Source organism: Meleagris gallopavo, chromosome Z (genome assembly GCF_905368555.1).
Source record: "Meleagris gallopavo chromosome Z, MGAL_WU_HG_1.1, whole genome shotgun sequence".
In the NCBI taxonomy this organism is placed as follows: Eukaryota; Metazoa; Chordata; class Aves; order Galliformes; family Phasianidae; genus Meleagris; species Meleagris gallopavo.
The window spans coordinates 33,526,722-33,545,238 of NC_139435.1; the positions used below are offsets into that span (position 1 = coordinate 33,526,722).

An 18,517-nucleotide genomic window follows, 5' to 3' on the forward strand; every position below is an offset into this window, starting at 1 on the left:
AAAACACACAAAAAACCCCAAACCCACCAAAAACAAACAAAAAAAACAATAACAGCAACAACAAGAACAATGACTAGAAGAGCATGCAGATAATGACCATGTGAAATGAAAGACGAATTATTTGAGCTCCCATTTCATACCACTCTGCATCTCATAACACTCTACAAATAAAACTAACACTCTACAAGTAAAACTTACTACACAAAGACTGTATTTAAAAATGGGTTATTATCTCCTACTATACGAGTAGATCTAAAACTACTGGTACTAATACTGTCTTACCCAGTTTACAAAGTACTGCAATCACCTTAATCTATTATAAAATAATCCTACAACCCTCTGATCCATTCTGTTAGGTCATAGCTGATCTTCTCTGTATTTTTTTAGGACTGTGTAGTTCTGCCAACCATGCACAACACCTGTGGGTTTGGTTATTCAAATATCTCTGTGTTACGTTGCACATCCCCACTCTACTTTCTATTCTTTGCTTTGTATCTATGAAACTCCATAAAAGTAAGGGTAAGAGGGAATTTGACTTCATGTTTCCTGAGCACAAGGACTCTCCTTTTAAGAGCAGTTGCAAGGAGTTGTGAACAAAGTGATGTAAATGATAGGGCAACAGGTGTAACCCGCAACAGAAAACTAAAACATGAAAAAAAAATCCTTTCTCTTTATTGAAACAAAGCATGTCTTTCTAGAAAAAGAAACAAACACTCTCTTCTGCAGAAACTAAGATCTCCAAAGAGTGTATGTGGACTACTAGCCACTGAGATGTGAACTGCCAACAGAAACATTATGCTCTTATACCAACGCAATAGCAAACAATGTGTTGCTGGAGGCAACATCTATTACCATCACTTGAGTACATGAAACTTTGGCAACTACCCATGTATGAAAATAGATTCTGAAATAAGAAAATGCTTTCTTTTCAGCACCTACTCAAATATCTTAGTTTAGATTGTGCTGAAACTAAAGGGTAGCTGATATCCACATTAATTCTGACTGACAATTTTATGGGAAAATCTGGGAAGACCTCTCCCCCAAGATCATTCATATGGAGAACATATTCCAGATTAGCCTAGCTGGCTGCCAGATGTCACTCCTACTCCACTGCTAAATAGCTCCCAGTATCAGACTTAAGTGGCCTTCAGCATATTGCAGCCTGGAAAGTGGCCATGGAAACTTCTAGCTTGGTAAGCAGAGTTTGTTCATTGTTAGAAAGGGTTAAACACTTTTTTGTGCTAAAAGCACAATAGTGCTGTGACACTTAAGGAAGAGAGGGTAAGTTTCACTACCAAGGCTGCTTGTGAGACCAAACTAGAGTGTCATTATTGCATAATGCTAATGCTCAGAGCACATCCTGTCATACAATAAAATCAGACAATGTAATCAGCAGATGGAGCACAGAAGGGGAATAATGTGGCTTTTTGGTCCATTTGCATTACTATCTAGTAAGGAAGAAGTATTTCTCACCTACAAACTTCTCCATTTGTTCAATTTTATAAAATAAAAAGCGATGTTAGAATAGTTATGTGGCAGTAAGTGATTGGGTGTTTTTCCCTAAAGTATTTACTAACATGATATATCTGAAACATGCTGAGCCATTTACAATGACTACTGACTGTCAGAGTTTTTCCCCTTAGCTCCTTCACAGATCCTGCTTCATATTGCTGACATATTTCATAACTTTCATTTATTGTCTATCCCTGTCCTGCTTGGAGCCTGAGGGTGTCTTTCATCATAATCACTCTTTTTAGTTTCTGCCTGGTTTTACTTTCTTCAAGGGCATATTCACTGAGCCTTCCTTGTCCTGAATGTTTAATTTACTCCCCCAGCAGCAATTTCAGTGACATCATGCAGGAAGGGAAGCTATTCTTCAGGATTAGAGAAAGTGTCAGTATCTGCCTTTTGTACTTTCATTCTGGATGTGGGAGTATGCCCATGTCAGTCTAGTGTTTTGTCTAAAGTTGATGGAAGACTATTCTCTTTTTTGCTTACTCTGAAAATAGGATTTCTTTGTGAATGTGTTCTTTGTATCTCTGAATTGCCTTCTAATAGAGTACAAAAGAGAGACCTGACACTTCAAACAACTTTCAATGTATCAGTGACAGAATTAGTGGGTATTTTCAGTACAGCTCAGAACCTAGAAATCTAGTTTTAATGTGATGAACACTGAAATTCAGGCATCAACAACTCTGTTGATGCAGTATTTATGTCGCTAGGACAGAAGGGTTGACTCAGTAACAGCTTTTTACTCAGAAATTTAAGAAGGTCTTACTGCTATTCTATTGCATCTCTCGAGGCCTTAGCACTCCTTACCTCCACAACAGGGGAAAGTCTGTCCAGAGCCACACATCTAGATCTTCTGGAAGAAATTCCTGCTCAGGAATTCATCAGTCGTCTGATAAATGTTGCTACTAGGGTTTTTGTCTTTTGGCTAAGGACAGAAAAGAACCATCTAATCAAGTCCATTCACTCTTGAAATACATTAGACAGGCTCTGGCTCACCAAAGTCTTTTAATTTAGGACACAAAGTCTTTTAATTTAGGACACAATATCTTGCAATATTACAGACTTAAAGCCCAAGGGCTTTTGACAAAACTAAGAATGCAGGGGAACAGTTAATACTCTTCTTAACCTCATCCAGCAGCTACAGAAGGTTCACCTTGGTCAGAGAAGGAGGAATCTCTTTCATTTACTGCTTCTTCACTTCATCTGCTATTACAAAAAGAGAAGAATCAAGGTTATGTTATTTTGTGCTGAAGTTTTTCTCTCCTGACCCCTTCACAGATGGGAAATTGGGAAATGGAACACCTGCAGTCTTACATGTGGGGTTGGATTGCAGACACGAGATGTCTTCTGTTCTCACCTACTATCAAGAGAAAGTAATGAGACCGTGATTTTAGCTGATGAATTGTGCCAGAAACCTAAACCATCGCTTGTACAAGCCTGTAATCGCTTTGATTGCCCACCCTCCTGGTATACTACAGAATGGCAAGAGGTAAGAATGTATGAGGTAATCTCGGTAATTACTGTGGAAAGTAGTCATTGAATGCATTATCAATGTGTTGTTTTGCATTAGCCTGTCAAGAAAATTCATTTTCTGTACTGATGAACTAGTTACAAAATTAGAAGTGTGTCTTTTTGCTTTTTAGTGAAAACTGAATCAAGGTTTTAATTGGCAAGTAATGACTGTTGCTACTTCTAAAGCATAACATTTAATAGCTGACCAGAGATACCAGATGTGTTCTGTGATTAACGTGATTGATGGTCAGTTGGATTTGGATTAGTAATGCCAGGATTTCTAAGAATACAAAGCTACAAGGATCAGGAAGGAGAGGATCTCTAGGTCTTGCTGAGTATTCCTTCTATTCTCATATAATTTATTTTAGAGCAATAATCTTTCCTCATCCCTCAAAGTTACAAATGAGCATTGGGTATTTCACGTTATGAAAATCATTCTTTATTACACTGTTACTGAAAATTCCTATCTACACAGTGGATGTGCACAGAGCTCTTCACTAGGCAGCCTGAAATGAGTTTATTTGCTGCCATTTGGTTGTAAGAGAAAACATTTAAGCAATTCAAAAGACCTAAGGGTGCTTATGTTGGATATAATCTTCATAGGAAGAAGTTACTCTGTCCTGCTGATGAGAAACAAGGGAAAAATCACTGCACAAAGGAGGTGCAAGCAAAAGGCTTATTTAAGCCTTCAGTTCTACTGGTGTAAAGATTCATTCCTTTCTATTAGAAAACCACGAGCACTTGGCACTTTACTTATATGTGACTCTCAGTCTCCATCTATAAAATCTACCCTTAACTGAGCAGCCAGGGAGATGTTAATGTAATAACCTAATGAAGCTGTTAAATCTGTGAAACTGGACTACACAGGAGACCTCTGGATTTGGGCAGCCATCACAGCAACCAAAATTTAAGCCAACCTGGTGTTCTGTCAAAGCTAGATGACTAGCCTATAGTGTTAGTCCATTGTTTAAAACAATTGAGCAACATTTCATCACAAATGCTAATTTGTCTGCCAATATTCACCTACACATATTTGCTTAGTTGTACTTCTAAATATTGCTAGACTGTTCCCACACATAAATTCTGCATTTGTAAATAGCAAGTCGTTTTTTACTAACATGTAACAAAATAAGGATATATTGTAAGGTGTGCCTGTGTTTGTTAAAAAGCTTATAGTTGGCGACAGTCCTTAGAGAAAACAGTTTTCTGCAAGTTTATTTGAACAGTCAGAAGAAACATTCATTATAATATACTGAAAAATTGATGCTCTGCTAAAAATGGCCGTTGGCTGTAGGCCAGTCTGGAATGTACTAAAATAGCTTCTGCGAGAAATATTTCCAGATAGGCTTTTTTTTCAGGATTTGAATGTCTTCCTCAGCAGTGTAAACATACACGTGTCTGCCTGTCTAAAGCAATGTTTCAGGCTTATTTTATATTTTCTTGGGGACTCTCAAATAACCAACCATTTTGCAGGAGATGTAGCAGATCTTAGGGAGAATGGAGTCCAATTAAATGCTAAGGCTTTAACAAATATATCAATCAGGAATTAAATTAGATAGTTCAGGTTGCATTTCATGTGTTAACCGCTGACTTTTCTGATGGAGACAGAGGATCTGTACTGCAGTTCACTGCTGTGGCTTAATGAAGGCATGTTATATCTCTTCTGCACTTTCTTCCACAGGCTTTGCAGGATGCTCTGCATTTTAGATAGCACCTCACCATATGGGCACTGAATATTTCTTGTGATTAACTTTCATTAGGAGAAAATGGCATAAACAGTGCAATTCTGCACTGAAAATAGTCATCTGCCTCTGACAGGAAGAATATAGAGCAAGAAAATGCAGATATCCATCAAAACGAATTTCCATCCTCTCATTTTCTTAAAGGTCTTCTGTCTTCTTTCTCTGCACAACCACCTTCTGTACTGTAATTTCTACCCTGTAACAAGGCCAGGCCTGGAAGTTCTGTCAAACAAGTTTCCCATGGATGACCTCGATGTGAAAACTTGCATCGTCAGGACAGTGCATTGCACTGTATGATTATTACAACCACTGGACTCCTGGGACAGGCAAAAGATGATCTGGATGAGATGCTGATAGCCAAGATTTGACCTGGAGGCGAACTCTGGCTGTGCAGCAGGGATGCCAAGCCAGGAGGCTGTTGAAGAGGCCTGCAGACCTTGTACCTGCAGATCTTGCACAGAACTCCCATTGCCCAGGATCTCTGAAAGATGGTTCTACATGTGTGGAGAGTCATGCAGAAAGGTGCTTTCTCATAATAAGAAAGGTCCAATGAAGCTTCACAGACAATGGAAAGCAACATCTGTTCTCCTCATGGTACAGATTGAAGACATTTATTTGGTCTCATCTATAGATCTCATCCTTCTTTTCCCAGCGCTCTCTCAAAATAGATTTTAAGCAAACAAATAAACAGGAGATTAAAACTGCAGTACACAGCATTTTCTCTTCTAAGACTCATTATGCTTGTTGAGGAAGGATTCTCTGAATTAAATGCCTTTAAAAGCCTAATGTTTCTGGCAGATAAACACAGGATCATTATCAGCGTAGTAACATTCAAAGTGATTTTTAAAATATCCCTTGGCAGATCCAAGACTGTGAATTTTTAAGCAGTTTTAGTTCTCAGCTAAATGCATTAGGATGTTTATCTTGTTTTCAGTAGTGTGTTGCTGCAGGAAAGTGGATGTGAGCTTTCATTTTTACAAGCCTTTGGAAATATCTGTTCTACAGACCACAAATGGGAGACATCCATTAATAAATCTTTATCTTTCTTTATTTTATTACTAAGTGTCACAGTCTGAGTCTTTTTGTCTTGCTCAGTGCTATCTTTACTCTAAAGATAATCAGAACAATAGCTAGACAACGAGTTAGCATGGGAAAGCTCTTATCCTTTTCAGATTTTTTCCTAGCTATTTTTCTCTGTATTGTAAGATGTCCTTTCTAAATATACTAGTGATAGTCCTTAGAAACCAACTGAGAGAAATGTGTATTTTCCCTATGTAGATGCTGTATCTTGCTGCAGAATCATAGAATAAAATTGATTTTTGAGAGTAAAAACATAGCTTGTGCTGTTGTAGTCCCATCACCTTGAGCAGAGGGCAGTGTTAAATTAAACAGCTCACTCCTCACCTCTATCTGTAACTAAGACTGGCCGTAACATTGCACCCTTGCAAAGATTCGGCCATTGCCAAAGGCACCTGAAGGGGAGACCATCTTCCTTGGCTCCTAAACTTTGAAATTGGTGTCTTTGCCCAAATTGTGTGCTGTAAATGCATGTGAGAAGATGCACATAGGCACATGCTGAGACTCAGAGATGGTTGGCTTTTCATTTAGTGGTAGCTATGTTAATTGTAATTTTTGCAGGCTTTTATATGAGCAGAATAAATCAAAGCAATGATTGCTGTTGGAGAAGCCAAGGCTACAGTTCTGTCAGCAGTTCAGAATGAAATGTGTCAGTACTTCTGCCAAAGGAGACCATAGGTGCTGTGGAGGGCTCTTTCTTGCCCTCACAGTGCCTACTCCCTTGCATCTCTGGAAGTGCTGTGCAATCAACACGATGATCTGGCAAAAACTAGGCAGAAGTATAATTGACTTTAAGCCTAGACTAACTTTCCACTTTGGCTCACTGTGCAACTGCACAAATACTTATGCTGGCATATGGGAAAAGACAGCAAACTCCAGCAATGAGTGGCTGGCAGAACAGGATATATGGATCATCTTCTCAGGCATCAGCCTTGTCTTATGTTTTCTTAAGCTAAGTGTTGAGCTAGGCAAAATTGTGTACCAGTATGGGTAGATGCAGCTCTCAAAGTCACAGATCTCCTCTGAAAGGGATATAGGAACTGGGTCTGCTCAGACACTGTGGAAGGTAGGAATACTGGGAGACACAGTGCAAACACTTTACCTACCTGGATAGGTGAGGTGAAGCCATGGCAACTCTCCTTACCGTGACACAAACACACTTCTCTATCATAATAGTGCTGTGGGATCTTTCTGAACAACAGAGAGAGAGAGAAAGAGCACATTGTTCAAATGTCTAAATAAGGATCCTCTCAGGAATTACTGCTTCATACTATCTGTAAATCCAAACAGATATCACAGACATTGTTCTCATTTGTCTATTCCCTTTCAAGAAATAATGTGGGAGCTGGAAGCTTCCACTAGAGAAAAGTCAGCAAAGATCACAGGCAAATGAAAAGGCTCCAGGAGTGAAAGATGGGCACATGCACAGCTCCAGTGCAGTAATCCAGTACTGTCCTAGAAGAGCATTCCTGAAGATCGAGAGGAATCTTGTTACAGTATTTGGCTCTCTCTGTCATTTGGCATGGAGTTTGGTATTGAGTAGCTAGTTATTCTTCAGAGAACAAAGCAGTGTGCGTGACTGAAGTGCAAGAAGCAAGAAAAGATCTGTTTTGTCTTAATTTTTTTTATCTCTTAGAAATGGAAGGGCAAGGAGACTTCCTGGGATTTGTTTGACTGACAGAGGGAACATACTTTTGTTGTGTTTATACAGTGCCTAACATATTTTGGCTCTAGTGTATGGCTGCAGTTCTTAGGCAATCTTGAAATAATATTTTTAATCATATTTTTCTTGATCTATTCTCTCCTCAGAATGAATTGTCCTTGAATGAAATGCTGATAAATGTTTTCTTTTGCTGAAAATCAAAATACTGTCTTACTTGCTTTAATTTTTTGAAGCTTTTGAGCTTTATAGCATTCTCAGTAGAATAAAAGCTTTTTTTACTCATTAAAGGGCAAACTAAAGATAAATACATTTTTCTTCATGGTGTTCAAGTCTGTACTTCCATTCTGTCTTTCAGGGAAAATGTATATCCCAAAAAAAGGTGTTGAAGTTTATGCAGCTCTCTCAGAGAAAGATCTGTCATAGATTTTTTAAATAATTCCTTTCATAGATCATAAATCACTGAATCATAGAATGGGCTGGGTTGAAAAGGACCACAGTGATCATATAGTTTCAACCCCCTTGTATGTGCTGGGTCTCTAACCACTAGACCAGGCTGCCCAGAGCCACATCCAGGCTGGCTAGATGTCTTTGTTTATCTTTTAATATTTCTTCACCTGGCTTACTACTTCTTGAACATAATTCCTGTGTTGTGAACTATAAGCAACTTCTGGTAATTTCAACATAGTGCAAGCTCTTCCTCCTCCTCTGACTGGAAAAGAGATAAATGGGGTTAAACTGCTTGGAATGCACAGAAGAGTCAGGAGCCTCCTGCCATCCACAGCAAAAAGTTAGTCAGAAAAAAGGGCTGAGCCACCAAGCTTACAAAAATGATTCAGGAAATCTATTCAATCTGCTTGTTCAAAATTTCCTGCCCTGCATGAGTAGAAAATGGATACAGAGGGGGGATATTTACATTAAAGAGAGAGGGGAGGCGGGTTCTCTGGATATTAATCAGCCAGATTTAGTTTTACTCAAATAAACCTTCCTCCTTACCTTTTGGAAAGAGCACGCACTGCCGTCATGACAGCCATAAATATAAAAGGGCTGCGTGGTTATTTAATCGTTTATTATACTAACCTTATAAACCAATTATTGAGGCCAACAGCAGATTGCAGCTGGAATACAGCTTTCACATAATTTAAAAATGAGAGAAATGCTGCGCTGCAAGAAGTCTTCAAGGACAGGAATTCAAGTCTGGACAGTTTAGTTTTGAGCTGCACTGGTAACAAACCTCATGACATTCAGAAATGAGAAATAAGAAAATTACAAATGGAAGAAAAGGCAAAGTGATAAACTAGGGAAATTTGCTTATCACACTCAAATTTCCATTTGTTTTTCTCACTAATGCAAGCTCTTTTTTAATAAGCTGAATTTGAATAAATATTTAGATCATAGCTATTGTTATCTAATATGCATAATAAAATCCTGGAAATGAGTAAGGCCTTGAATTGACTTCTTCTGGAGGAGACATTTCCATACTGTCTCACCCTGCCAGTAGCACAGTTGGAACACAGACAAAAACGCTTGAGTCTAGATCCTCCGCATCCTGTGCAAGTACCTGATTTTCCAGTTGACAGATAAAGGGCAACTTTTCCTTCTCCATGTTGCATTTCTGTATAAATTTCTGAAAACAAAATCTTTCAGAGATGCTGAAGCAGGTTTTGTTTGCCTGTTTTTCATTTTATCAAAATATATTTTTTCCACTTCCCAAAATATTTTTGACATTTTAAAAAGAAATCTGCTTTGACATCTCTGATATTTTTTGTTATATTTTCTGCTTGTCTAGAACTAGGTGTTGATTTCTACAGAAACTCTACTAATTTTTGCAGTGTAAGTGTGATGCAAGGTGACTGACTCTTTTCTCCCATAGTGTTCACAGACATGTGGAGGTGGTGTCCAGAAGCGAGATATACTTTGCAAGCAGCGTCTAGCAGATGGAAGCTTGCTAGAGCTGCCAGAAACCTTCTGCTCCATGCCGAAGCTGGTTTCCCAGCAAACCTGCAAAAATGAGGACTGTCCTAATGAGTGGCTTCTTTCTGACTGGTCACAGGTATGCTGTTTATATGTATGAATATTGTGCTGATTTTGATGACTATGTTTCTCAGTCACATGGTATGAAGGAGCCAAAAGTGTTCATACTGTACAAGGCATACTGTGCTTAATTTTATCCTGTGATCTGTACTTAATATTCTAGTAGGTGAAGTAATAATCAACAGCTTGGTGCTTATTACCTCATCTGTACTACAGATACAGTTTAGCCTTCCAGCCAGAACAATTTATGCCTTCTTTCTGGCATAAACAAAATCCATGCTCAAAACAATAAATTCCTGCCTCTGTACATATACAGCCTTTTCATCTGTTCATCCAAGACACCCATGAAGTGGGTAATCTTCACTCCCTCAGGCTCAGTGCTCTTCCTTCCCAAAAAGAGGAGGGAAGAGAAAGATAAGAAAGATAAAAAGATACAGTCTTTTGTAGGTATAGCTCTACCATCTCTGTCAGGCCTGTCACTCTTGGATGCTAATTTTGTAATGTTAGCTGGTTCCTTCCTTCCTTCAATTTAAGGATGGCCAAAAAAAAAGTCTTTCTACCAAAGTCTTGCATTCCCAGGCTTCCTTTCCAGTTCCATATGGCTTAAGAAAAAATTCCTTTACATATATGACAGCAAAAAGGAAAATATAATTTGATATTTTAATGCTAGTAAGCATGAAAAACACTCCTCCTCTTGCAATCTAATCTCTACTCTCTTTATTCTCCTTAATGCAAAGAGGTAGAGAGTACCTTAATCCTGAAAGAAACACTAGTCACCTCATAGAGCCTACTTGTAGCCTTAATGTGATGGTCTACCTTGACATTTTATTCAAGTAAGAGATTAAACTCATGAAGTCTGCATTAAGACACATCTATTCAGACAGTGAAGATGGCAATTGTATTCCTAATCATCTTTCCTTCATGCAACGTGGTTTATGTTTACATCCTTGCAACTCACATTTCTGTATGTTGGCACACTTTAAAATGAAATCTGACTTCACTCTCTTTGCCATTTGTCTTAAAGACTGCCTTTTTTGCTTTTTTCATCCTCTGTTTCTTTTCTCCCTCTCACTCCATCTCCAATGTGGTTTACAAGTGTGTGTTACCTTGTAGATACAGAATCTTCAGCAATGGATTTGTATCCCTTACAGGCCTTCCCCCTGCTTGCCAGCACTTCTACATGTGGACATCCCTGTGCAATCCAGTTTATTATCAATTACTATGATGCTGTATACACAACTATGAAATAAAATAAGCCTGCTTGAATTCTCCCAAGCTGTAGCATACCTATGCATTGAGCACTACAGTCTAATAGTAATAGAGCTTTGAACTCTTTTCTGTGGATCACAACTGATAACTACCACACTGAAGTAACTCATTAGTATCTGAAACACACATTCATAATTTTACTAGATCTGTAAACATCATCCCTAATGTTTGTCATTCTATTTGCAGTGTTCAGTGAGTTGTGGAGAGGGGACCCAGAGTCGAAATGCTATTTGCAGAAAGATACTGAAAACTGGGGGTTCTATCATCATTAATTCCTCCCTGTGCCCACCTCTGCCATTCTCATCCTTGCTCAGGCCCTGTGCGCTAGCAACCTGTGCAAGTAAGTGAAAAATAAACTTGGGAGTGTCTGGGGAAAGGGGGCTTAAATATCCATCACTAGGAAATTCATACTGTCACATGCTTCATAACATTCTTTTACACTAGTGTTGCTCAGTATTTGTGGAGTGGCTACTGCAGCTCAGTTTTTCTATGAGCCACAATATTCTTTTTAACAATAAAACAAGTCACTGGATAAAATTTATAAATCTTAGTGTGGAGCTGAGTCTGAACCAATGTGCTGGAAAGGAACTAGTCCTTTTTGGAAGAACTGGCTCAAAATTCTGTTCCAAATCTAGATCTAAATTTCACAACTGCAATGTAGAGGCTTAGAAATGCTGCATAGCAGCCTGAGCTACAAACACTCTGCTACATAGCTACAAAGAAAATACTTGGTAAGGGATGTTTTTTTAAGATAATTTAAAATAAGTTTTTTTCATTTTGTCATTCAGAACTCTATGTGACTTGGAATTCCTAAGGAATCATGCAACATAGGTTGGATGTATGTCGTGTTGGTATTCTATGCCTTTTTTGTTGCCTTTCACAGGAAGTGAAGGGTCTCCCTGTATGATCTTCCCCAGCTTGCAGTAAGACAGCTGGAAATGTGAAAGATTGAATGGCAACCCTGCTTCAGCTTAGAGCAGACTATGAACTCTGAAACTTATTAAATGTTGATTATGTCAGGGGGAAAAAAAGAATTCAGGATTCCCATTCAGAACAAATGATAAGGCCAAATGTGGTATGGTATTAACTAACAGGACATCTATGCTATTTTGTTTAGTGCTTTGTAACACAAATATTTGTCATAAAGATCTGGAAACAGAATTAATGCACTTTGATAGTATCTGCCCAGTATTTTTAATCTTATTCCATAGATTTTTGTTCTGTTCAATGTTATTCCTTGAGTTAGCAGTACTTTCAGTCCTCTTTACTCATGTTATCTGCAAGATTGTGTTGTGTTTCCAATCTGGGATGGTAAACGTTTATCTTTTTTATTTATTTATTAAACTATAGTCTTCATTGAAATACTTTAACAACAAGAACTACCTTTACACTGGATTTTTCTCCTTTTCATGAAATTCTTGGTCCTCGCATGTAGGGGGCAGGACTACTTTTGCATCATGGGCAGAACTACTTTTGCATTCCTGAAGTGAGTTTTGTTCTTCTTACTGTGACTGTCCCAGCTTAATGTTCAGCAGCTGGTGGCCAATTTCTCCCATTGTCATCTAATGGGTCAAATGCTGCCAGCACCAAAGTAAACTGCTTGTTTTGCTTAATGGTACCACATACTAATAGTATTAATGATATTTCAGGGCACAACAGGCCAGCTCATAAGCAAAGTCCTCATATTATGGCCGCAAAGAAAGTTTACATCCAGACAAGGAAGCAGAAGAAGCTACACTTTATTGTGGGTGGGTATGCCTACCTGCTGCCCAAAACCTCCGTTATTCTCCGATGCCCCACAAGGAGGTTCCGGAAGTCAATGATCTTCTGGGAGAAGGATAACAAGAGGCTCATCAGCTCAGCTCACATCACTATTGCACCCTATGGGTACATGAAAATCCATCGTTTGAAGCCTTCAGACACTGGGATATATACCTGCATAGCAGGGCCAGCCCAGGAGCATTTTGTAATTAAACTAATAGGAAGCAACAAAAATCTCATTGCTGGGCAGCCAGCTGGGATTAGGGAGGAAGAGGCCATGAGAAAGACCAGTCTAAATGAAGCCTTGCGAACACAGGAGAAACATATCAATGGGATTCTCTTCAATGGGAGCAAGACTGAAAAGCGAGGGCATCTCACTGACCCTAGTGGCTGGTATGACAATATTGTCTCAAGGTTGCTACAGCACAAGGGCTGGCCAGGGGGAAATCTGGAATTCTGGGAAGCCCAGGAGTCCACAGAGAGAAATGTGTCCTCAGAGGAAGACCAGAGCCAGGAGTATAGCCTGCCATATACTATGGTCACAGAGCAGAAACGGTTGGATGATATTATAAGGAATTTATCTCAGCAACCTGAGGAGCTTAAAGATATTTACACTGAGCAGCTTATTGTACAGCTGATTCATGAGATTTTCAAGAACCACTTGGAGCATCAGGAATCTGTCCTCAAAGCATCAAGACGAAGAGTAGATTCAGCTTCCATGGAATACCCTTTCCACAGACATGTTTCTGGATTTACCAGCTCCCTGAGGACATCATCTGCTGAAGCATTTCTTCCCACCTCTATGAACCCAACGAATGGCTTGCACAGCCCTCATCAAAAGCCTGCGATCCTCCGAAAGATTTCAGCAGCACAACAGCTTTCTGCTTCAGAGGTTGTCACCCACCTGGGACAGACAGTGGTTCTAGCCAGTGGCACACTGAGTGTGCTGCTTCACTGCGAAGCAGTGGGAAACCCAAAGCCCACCATCAGCTGGGCTAAGAATGGAGAGGAGGTGAAATACAATGATAGGTAAAATAAATTATTTAACTTTTAAGAAAACAGTTAACATTTTTACTCTTCAGTTTCCATGTTTTAAGGCCAGTCAGTCCTATGGGCAAAACCACTTTTAGCTGTAGTCTGATTTCATAGCTGGAAGAGATGCTTATATATGTAGTGGCAAGCAGGGCAGTGTAACTGCAGCAAGGTCTGGATGCTGAATCAGTCTGGTATGGCAATCCAGACTTCCTTTTGTCTCAGTAAATAAAGTTATTTTAAAGTATGGAAATAAATAAATTCTTAGTGCAGTCAAAAAAATACTCCAAGTCTAGAGGCTGAGAGCTTTGCTGAGCTTTTCTATGTGAAGGTAGAAATTTCTGATATGAAGATTGGTTTTGGTGTACATTGATGATATCTGGGTTGTTATTTTCAGATTTCAGAGCTAATCCACAGGATAGATAGGGCTGTTTTGTGAATCTCTCGGGCATTGTTTTAGACTGGTTCCAAATTCAGAAGGATATTTTTGAAGAATACATTTTCATTACTGATCACAGAGGTACTTGAAAATAAATCTGGAATTTAATTTTCTGTCAAGCATCATGCAGTATTGTTTCCTAGGGAAGGGTTCATCCTCTGTTAGAACTGCATTTCTCACAATGTTCCAGAAAGGTCTCTCCAACGTGGTTCTGGTAGCAGAATGTGAAGGTAGTGAGGTTTCTGTCTTCCACACATGTATCCATGTGTAAAATTTCCCCAGGATAAAACTCAGTAGGCACTATAATCACCATCTCCTGTGTATGTTCTGATAGAGGGTGAAAAGTATGCTAAAGGACATGAAGGGAACTTAATACCATTAGAGAGTGACCAAGTAAGAGGCAACAAAGATGATATAGAGTCTAAAGGTGAAGACATATGAGTAGCTGCTGGGGTCCCTCACTTTGTTCAGCCCAAAGAAGAGGCAGAGAGGCAGCAGTGAGCTCTGCTCTCTGGTGATAGTGATGTGAAATGAGGGAATGACATAGAACTGTGTCAGGGAAGGTCAGGTTGGGGATTAGGAAAAGGTTCTTTTTCCTGAACAGGCTCCCCATGGCAGTGATCACACCTATCAGCTGCTGGAGTCCAGGAAGCATTTGTACAATTCTTAGAACTATAGTTTGAATTTTGTACAGTCCAGTGTGGAGCCAGGAGATGAACTCCATGATCCTCATGGTTCCCTTCCAACTTGTCATATTCAATGATTCTATGACAGAGTAGGGAAACATCTTTTGAATTTGAGGATGGTTTCAGATAAACATGATTGGAATTGTATTAAAGGATAAAACATAAGCTGGCTATTTCATCGGAGTATAAACACTAGTCACATCAGTGGTTAATAGTGTGGAACCATACTCTATGGCTATTTTCAGCTTTCACTGTCAACTCAACATACCTACGCATATGCATTACTATTCTGATATGAGTTCGTGCGTCCTCACCCGTACAAACTTTCTGTGTATTGCTATCTGCCACTGAGGTTTAGTTTGAAAACTTGAGTAATAAAGTACTTCTATCTATGTACCACAAAAATTATTACTTTTTTTCCTGCAGTTAGCCTTTATCTTTAGATCACTCTACTTCATTCATCTGCAAGAGCACACAAAAAGAGACTGTTTCAATTCTAGTTGTATACTTAACTTTGTTTATACCGTACATTTTGCTCATGTATATGCTTCAGATTTTTCTACTTTTGTGCTGTTCTGTGAGGTATGTAAGTATAGAAAGGTAAAGTGTGGGTGAAGCAGTGGTATTAGCTGACATGATTACAGTGAAACAGGATCTGCTAGGAGCAATTTCTGCAAAGGATGGTAATTTCTGTTAAGACATCTGAGTGGGTCATCTTCGGAAATGAAAAGAAACAGAGTCAAAGTAAAAATTAGTTCACATTGCAGTGCTTATGAATTGTCAGTGCAATTTTGATTTAGTGAAGGTAGATTGCTTCTTCTGCATAGTTATATGATTAGTTTACTAGTTTCTTTCTCACTTTGGCAGCCTAGCAATTCCATAATCACTGCTTTCTCTAATATACTGAATTTTCTGGTTCTTTTCTCTCTTTCTATGTCTGATGGCTATTCAGTATAATAGGATTCACATTAAAAAATGGAAACTTTTGCAGGGGAAAGGGAAACAAGGAGTAGGAATGTATCTCTTAGAGAAGTCACATGCAATCTTTATTGAGACTTGGGCCTATCATATCACTTTATTTGGCCATACTCCTGTAAAAATATATTCTTGGCCCCCCAAAAGTTGCATATATAAACTTTCATTGCCATTGATTACATCCTCTTGGAACAGTGCCATTAAGGGATTTTTTTTCTCTATTTGAAATGATTGAAAGGAAAGTGAGGTTACATAAAGTCCATGTGTTGTTACCTCTGGACACTGTGCTCATGAGAAAATTGCACGTTCATCTCACAGCGTACAAGCAGCCATAGCTATGTAGCTACAGACTTATTTTTGTTCAGTTGGTGATAAAACAGTCTTACGGTTTCTGAACTTTTAGTTTCAATTATTTTTTTTTTTATTTTACATTGCCTTTCTTTTCCACTCAGTTTGGCTGATATAGGATTAAGCTATATGCTGCACTTCTGAATAATAACCAGTCAACTACGTTAGCTTAAATTTTCATAATCATAAATACTCAGTAAAACATGGTTTATTTGCAGGTTAGTGGCATTAATCGTTGAGCCCTCTTCTTAATGGTTGAGGCAGAAGGATTTTATCAAATTCTTTATTCATCAGTCATATTTCCCCCAGTTTGGTGGGTAGGGGAAGAAATGAGCAGTACTCTGAGCTTCAGAGATATTCAGCATCTTAGAGTTAACCTTAGAGTTTAGAAATTATAGTGCATATAAAAATTGGTTTATGAATGTTTTTCTGGGTTCTTCACAGCTGTGCTCTGGCTTTGGTTCAAAATGCTTTTACTGGTTGCCAATCAGCTGTGTAAATGAAAGCCACAATATAAGCAGTCTCCCACTGTATAGCAGGAAGCTGCAAGGTCATCTGTGTGGTGGTGCATGGTAAGCTTGAGCTGTCTGTCAGCTCTGCAGTTTGTCTTCTTTGTGCTCTGCCATCCACTGCCTGAAAAAAAGGAACTCAAGACCAACTGTGACTCTGGCTGTATATTTTTTGTGCTGTGATTTTTAGAGTATAAGCTACCATTTTTAGGATAGATGATGGCAATCTGTAGTGTGTATTATCTCATATGAGATGAAAGCACTGTCACAAATCACAGTGTGGATGTTGTCTTGACATGGCAAGGTGTCACTGGAATGAATGACTTTCCATTGTTTATTTCAATGTGTAGTGCAATCCACCCTAAAAGTATTTATGACTCCTACTACGTTGCTCCACTTGCAAAAAAATGAATTTGTTTAGCTTTAGTCTCTGTACTGGCACAACAAACTGTAACACAGTCCCAACAAAAATGTTCACTTTCAGTTTTCAGTAGAATAAAAGCTGTGTGGTTCCAGTTAATCTTTGACTTCAGTCTGTGTATTCAATGTGAATGCATAAATAAGACCTCTTTTTAGGTCAAAGTGTCAGGTGGATAACAGCATCTATAATGAGTGCAGCTTCAGAGCATGCTAGTATCTATCCCAAAGCCTGGAGAATTCTATAAATGCTGGAAAATGTTTCATTTTGAAAAGAATCAGATTACTTTCCTTAGAAAACTATTTTAAATGTGAATTTGGGGGATTTGTACTTTGTTCAGTGAGCATGGTAAGACATCTCTTCCTTTTTTTCCATGAATGCTGCAATTTCCATCAGTGGTGACCCTTTGATATTTGGTAACTCAACATTTCTAAAAGAGCAGTGTATTTTCTCAGTAGATGCAAGAAGAATCTAAATAATAGGTGGTTCAGAGTCTGAGCTAGGTGCTTGCTAGATGCCATCTGAATTAGTCACTGATCTAGGTCGTGTACAACATATTTTTTTGTCTTGAAGACAATGCAATGTGAAGAAACTGAGATGAGACTGATTACATTAAGCTGTATTATTTTAAGTCCATAAATGAGATTCTGAAGACACAGTGGTGACAGAAAGAATTGCTGCAGCTGGTATTTTTTACACTGCTGACAAGCAACTGAAAACCTAACAAAAATAGCATTCTATGAGCAAATAGGGAAACCAGCCAAAAATCATTCTATACAAAGGGGGACAACAAAGGATCTACTTTAAAGAGAAGCAGCTATGCCAAACTGTGACACACAAATAACAGAATTATTGAAAAGAAGAGGACCTTTATTTTCTAGAGAAAGACATTAAAAGTAGATTGAAAACATGATAAGTTGGGTCTGGTGTGGAGTTTTTATTTTTAAAACCTGTTGTCTATATGGCCTATTTCTATTCCTAAAAAAATAAAAAAAAAAAAAAAAAAAAAAATTGCTGAATTTTGGAGTAACTTAAAGTACCAGAGATTTACATCAGCAGCGCTGATTAACAGCAAATAAATAATCTTTTGTGTTTTTCACTGTATAATATTAAGAATCCTCTTTTCTCAATCTGGAGAAACTTTTCTAAATATATTTTTAGTTGTTTATGTTTATTTGATATAGGATGGACTGGTCAGCTCTGGCAGTATATTTGCATACATGCAGGCAGCACATGCACAGTTATAACTATTATAAACAAGTATAATATAACTGGGGTAAATTCTGAAATTCTATGTAGAGACAGGACTAGTAAATACTATACCAAAAAATTTACCTGGGAGATACTGATGCGTGCTAACAGAAGAATTGTAAGTAAAGAAATGTGCTGGCTGCTAGCATTGTGAGCAGCAGTTAACTAGAAATCTACTTTTTTTAAGTAGCCAAAAAAAACAAAGAGCCTTGATATAAGAAGTGTCCAGAGGATTATTTCCGCCTCTGTGGCTTTTCTGCTGTGCAAGCAAAGATGCAATTTTAGAAATGAT

General features: G+C 38.4%; 1 protein-coding gene across 3 annotated transcripts in view; it reads left to right on the forward strand.

The window, feature by feature from the left end:
- The window catches only part of ADAMTSL1 (ADAMTS like 1), a 396,646-nt gene that overhangs the window by 337,566 nt on the left and 40,563 nt on the right, over positions 1–18,517 (forward strand). For all 3 annotated transcript variants that reach the window (XM_085213494.1, XM_085213493.1, XM_085213495.1), the window contains 4 exons: positions 2,791–3,001; positions 9,377–9,556; positions 10,993–11,146; positions 12,456–13,596. In XM_085213494.1, the coding sequence (XP_085069620.1) occupies positions 2,791–3,001; positions 9,377–9,556; positions 10,993–11,146; positions 12,456–13,596 (1,686 nt within the window). The remainder of the gene's footprint in view (positions 1–2,790; positions 3,002–9,376; positions 9,557–10,992; positions 11,147–12,455; positions 13,597–18,517) is intronic.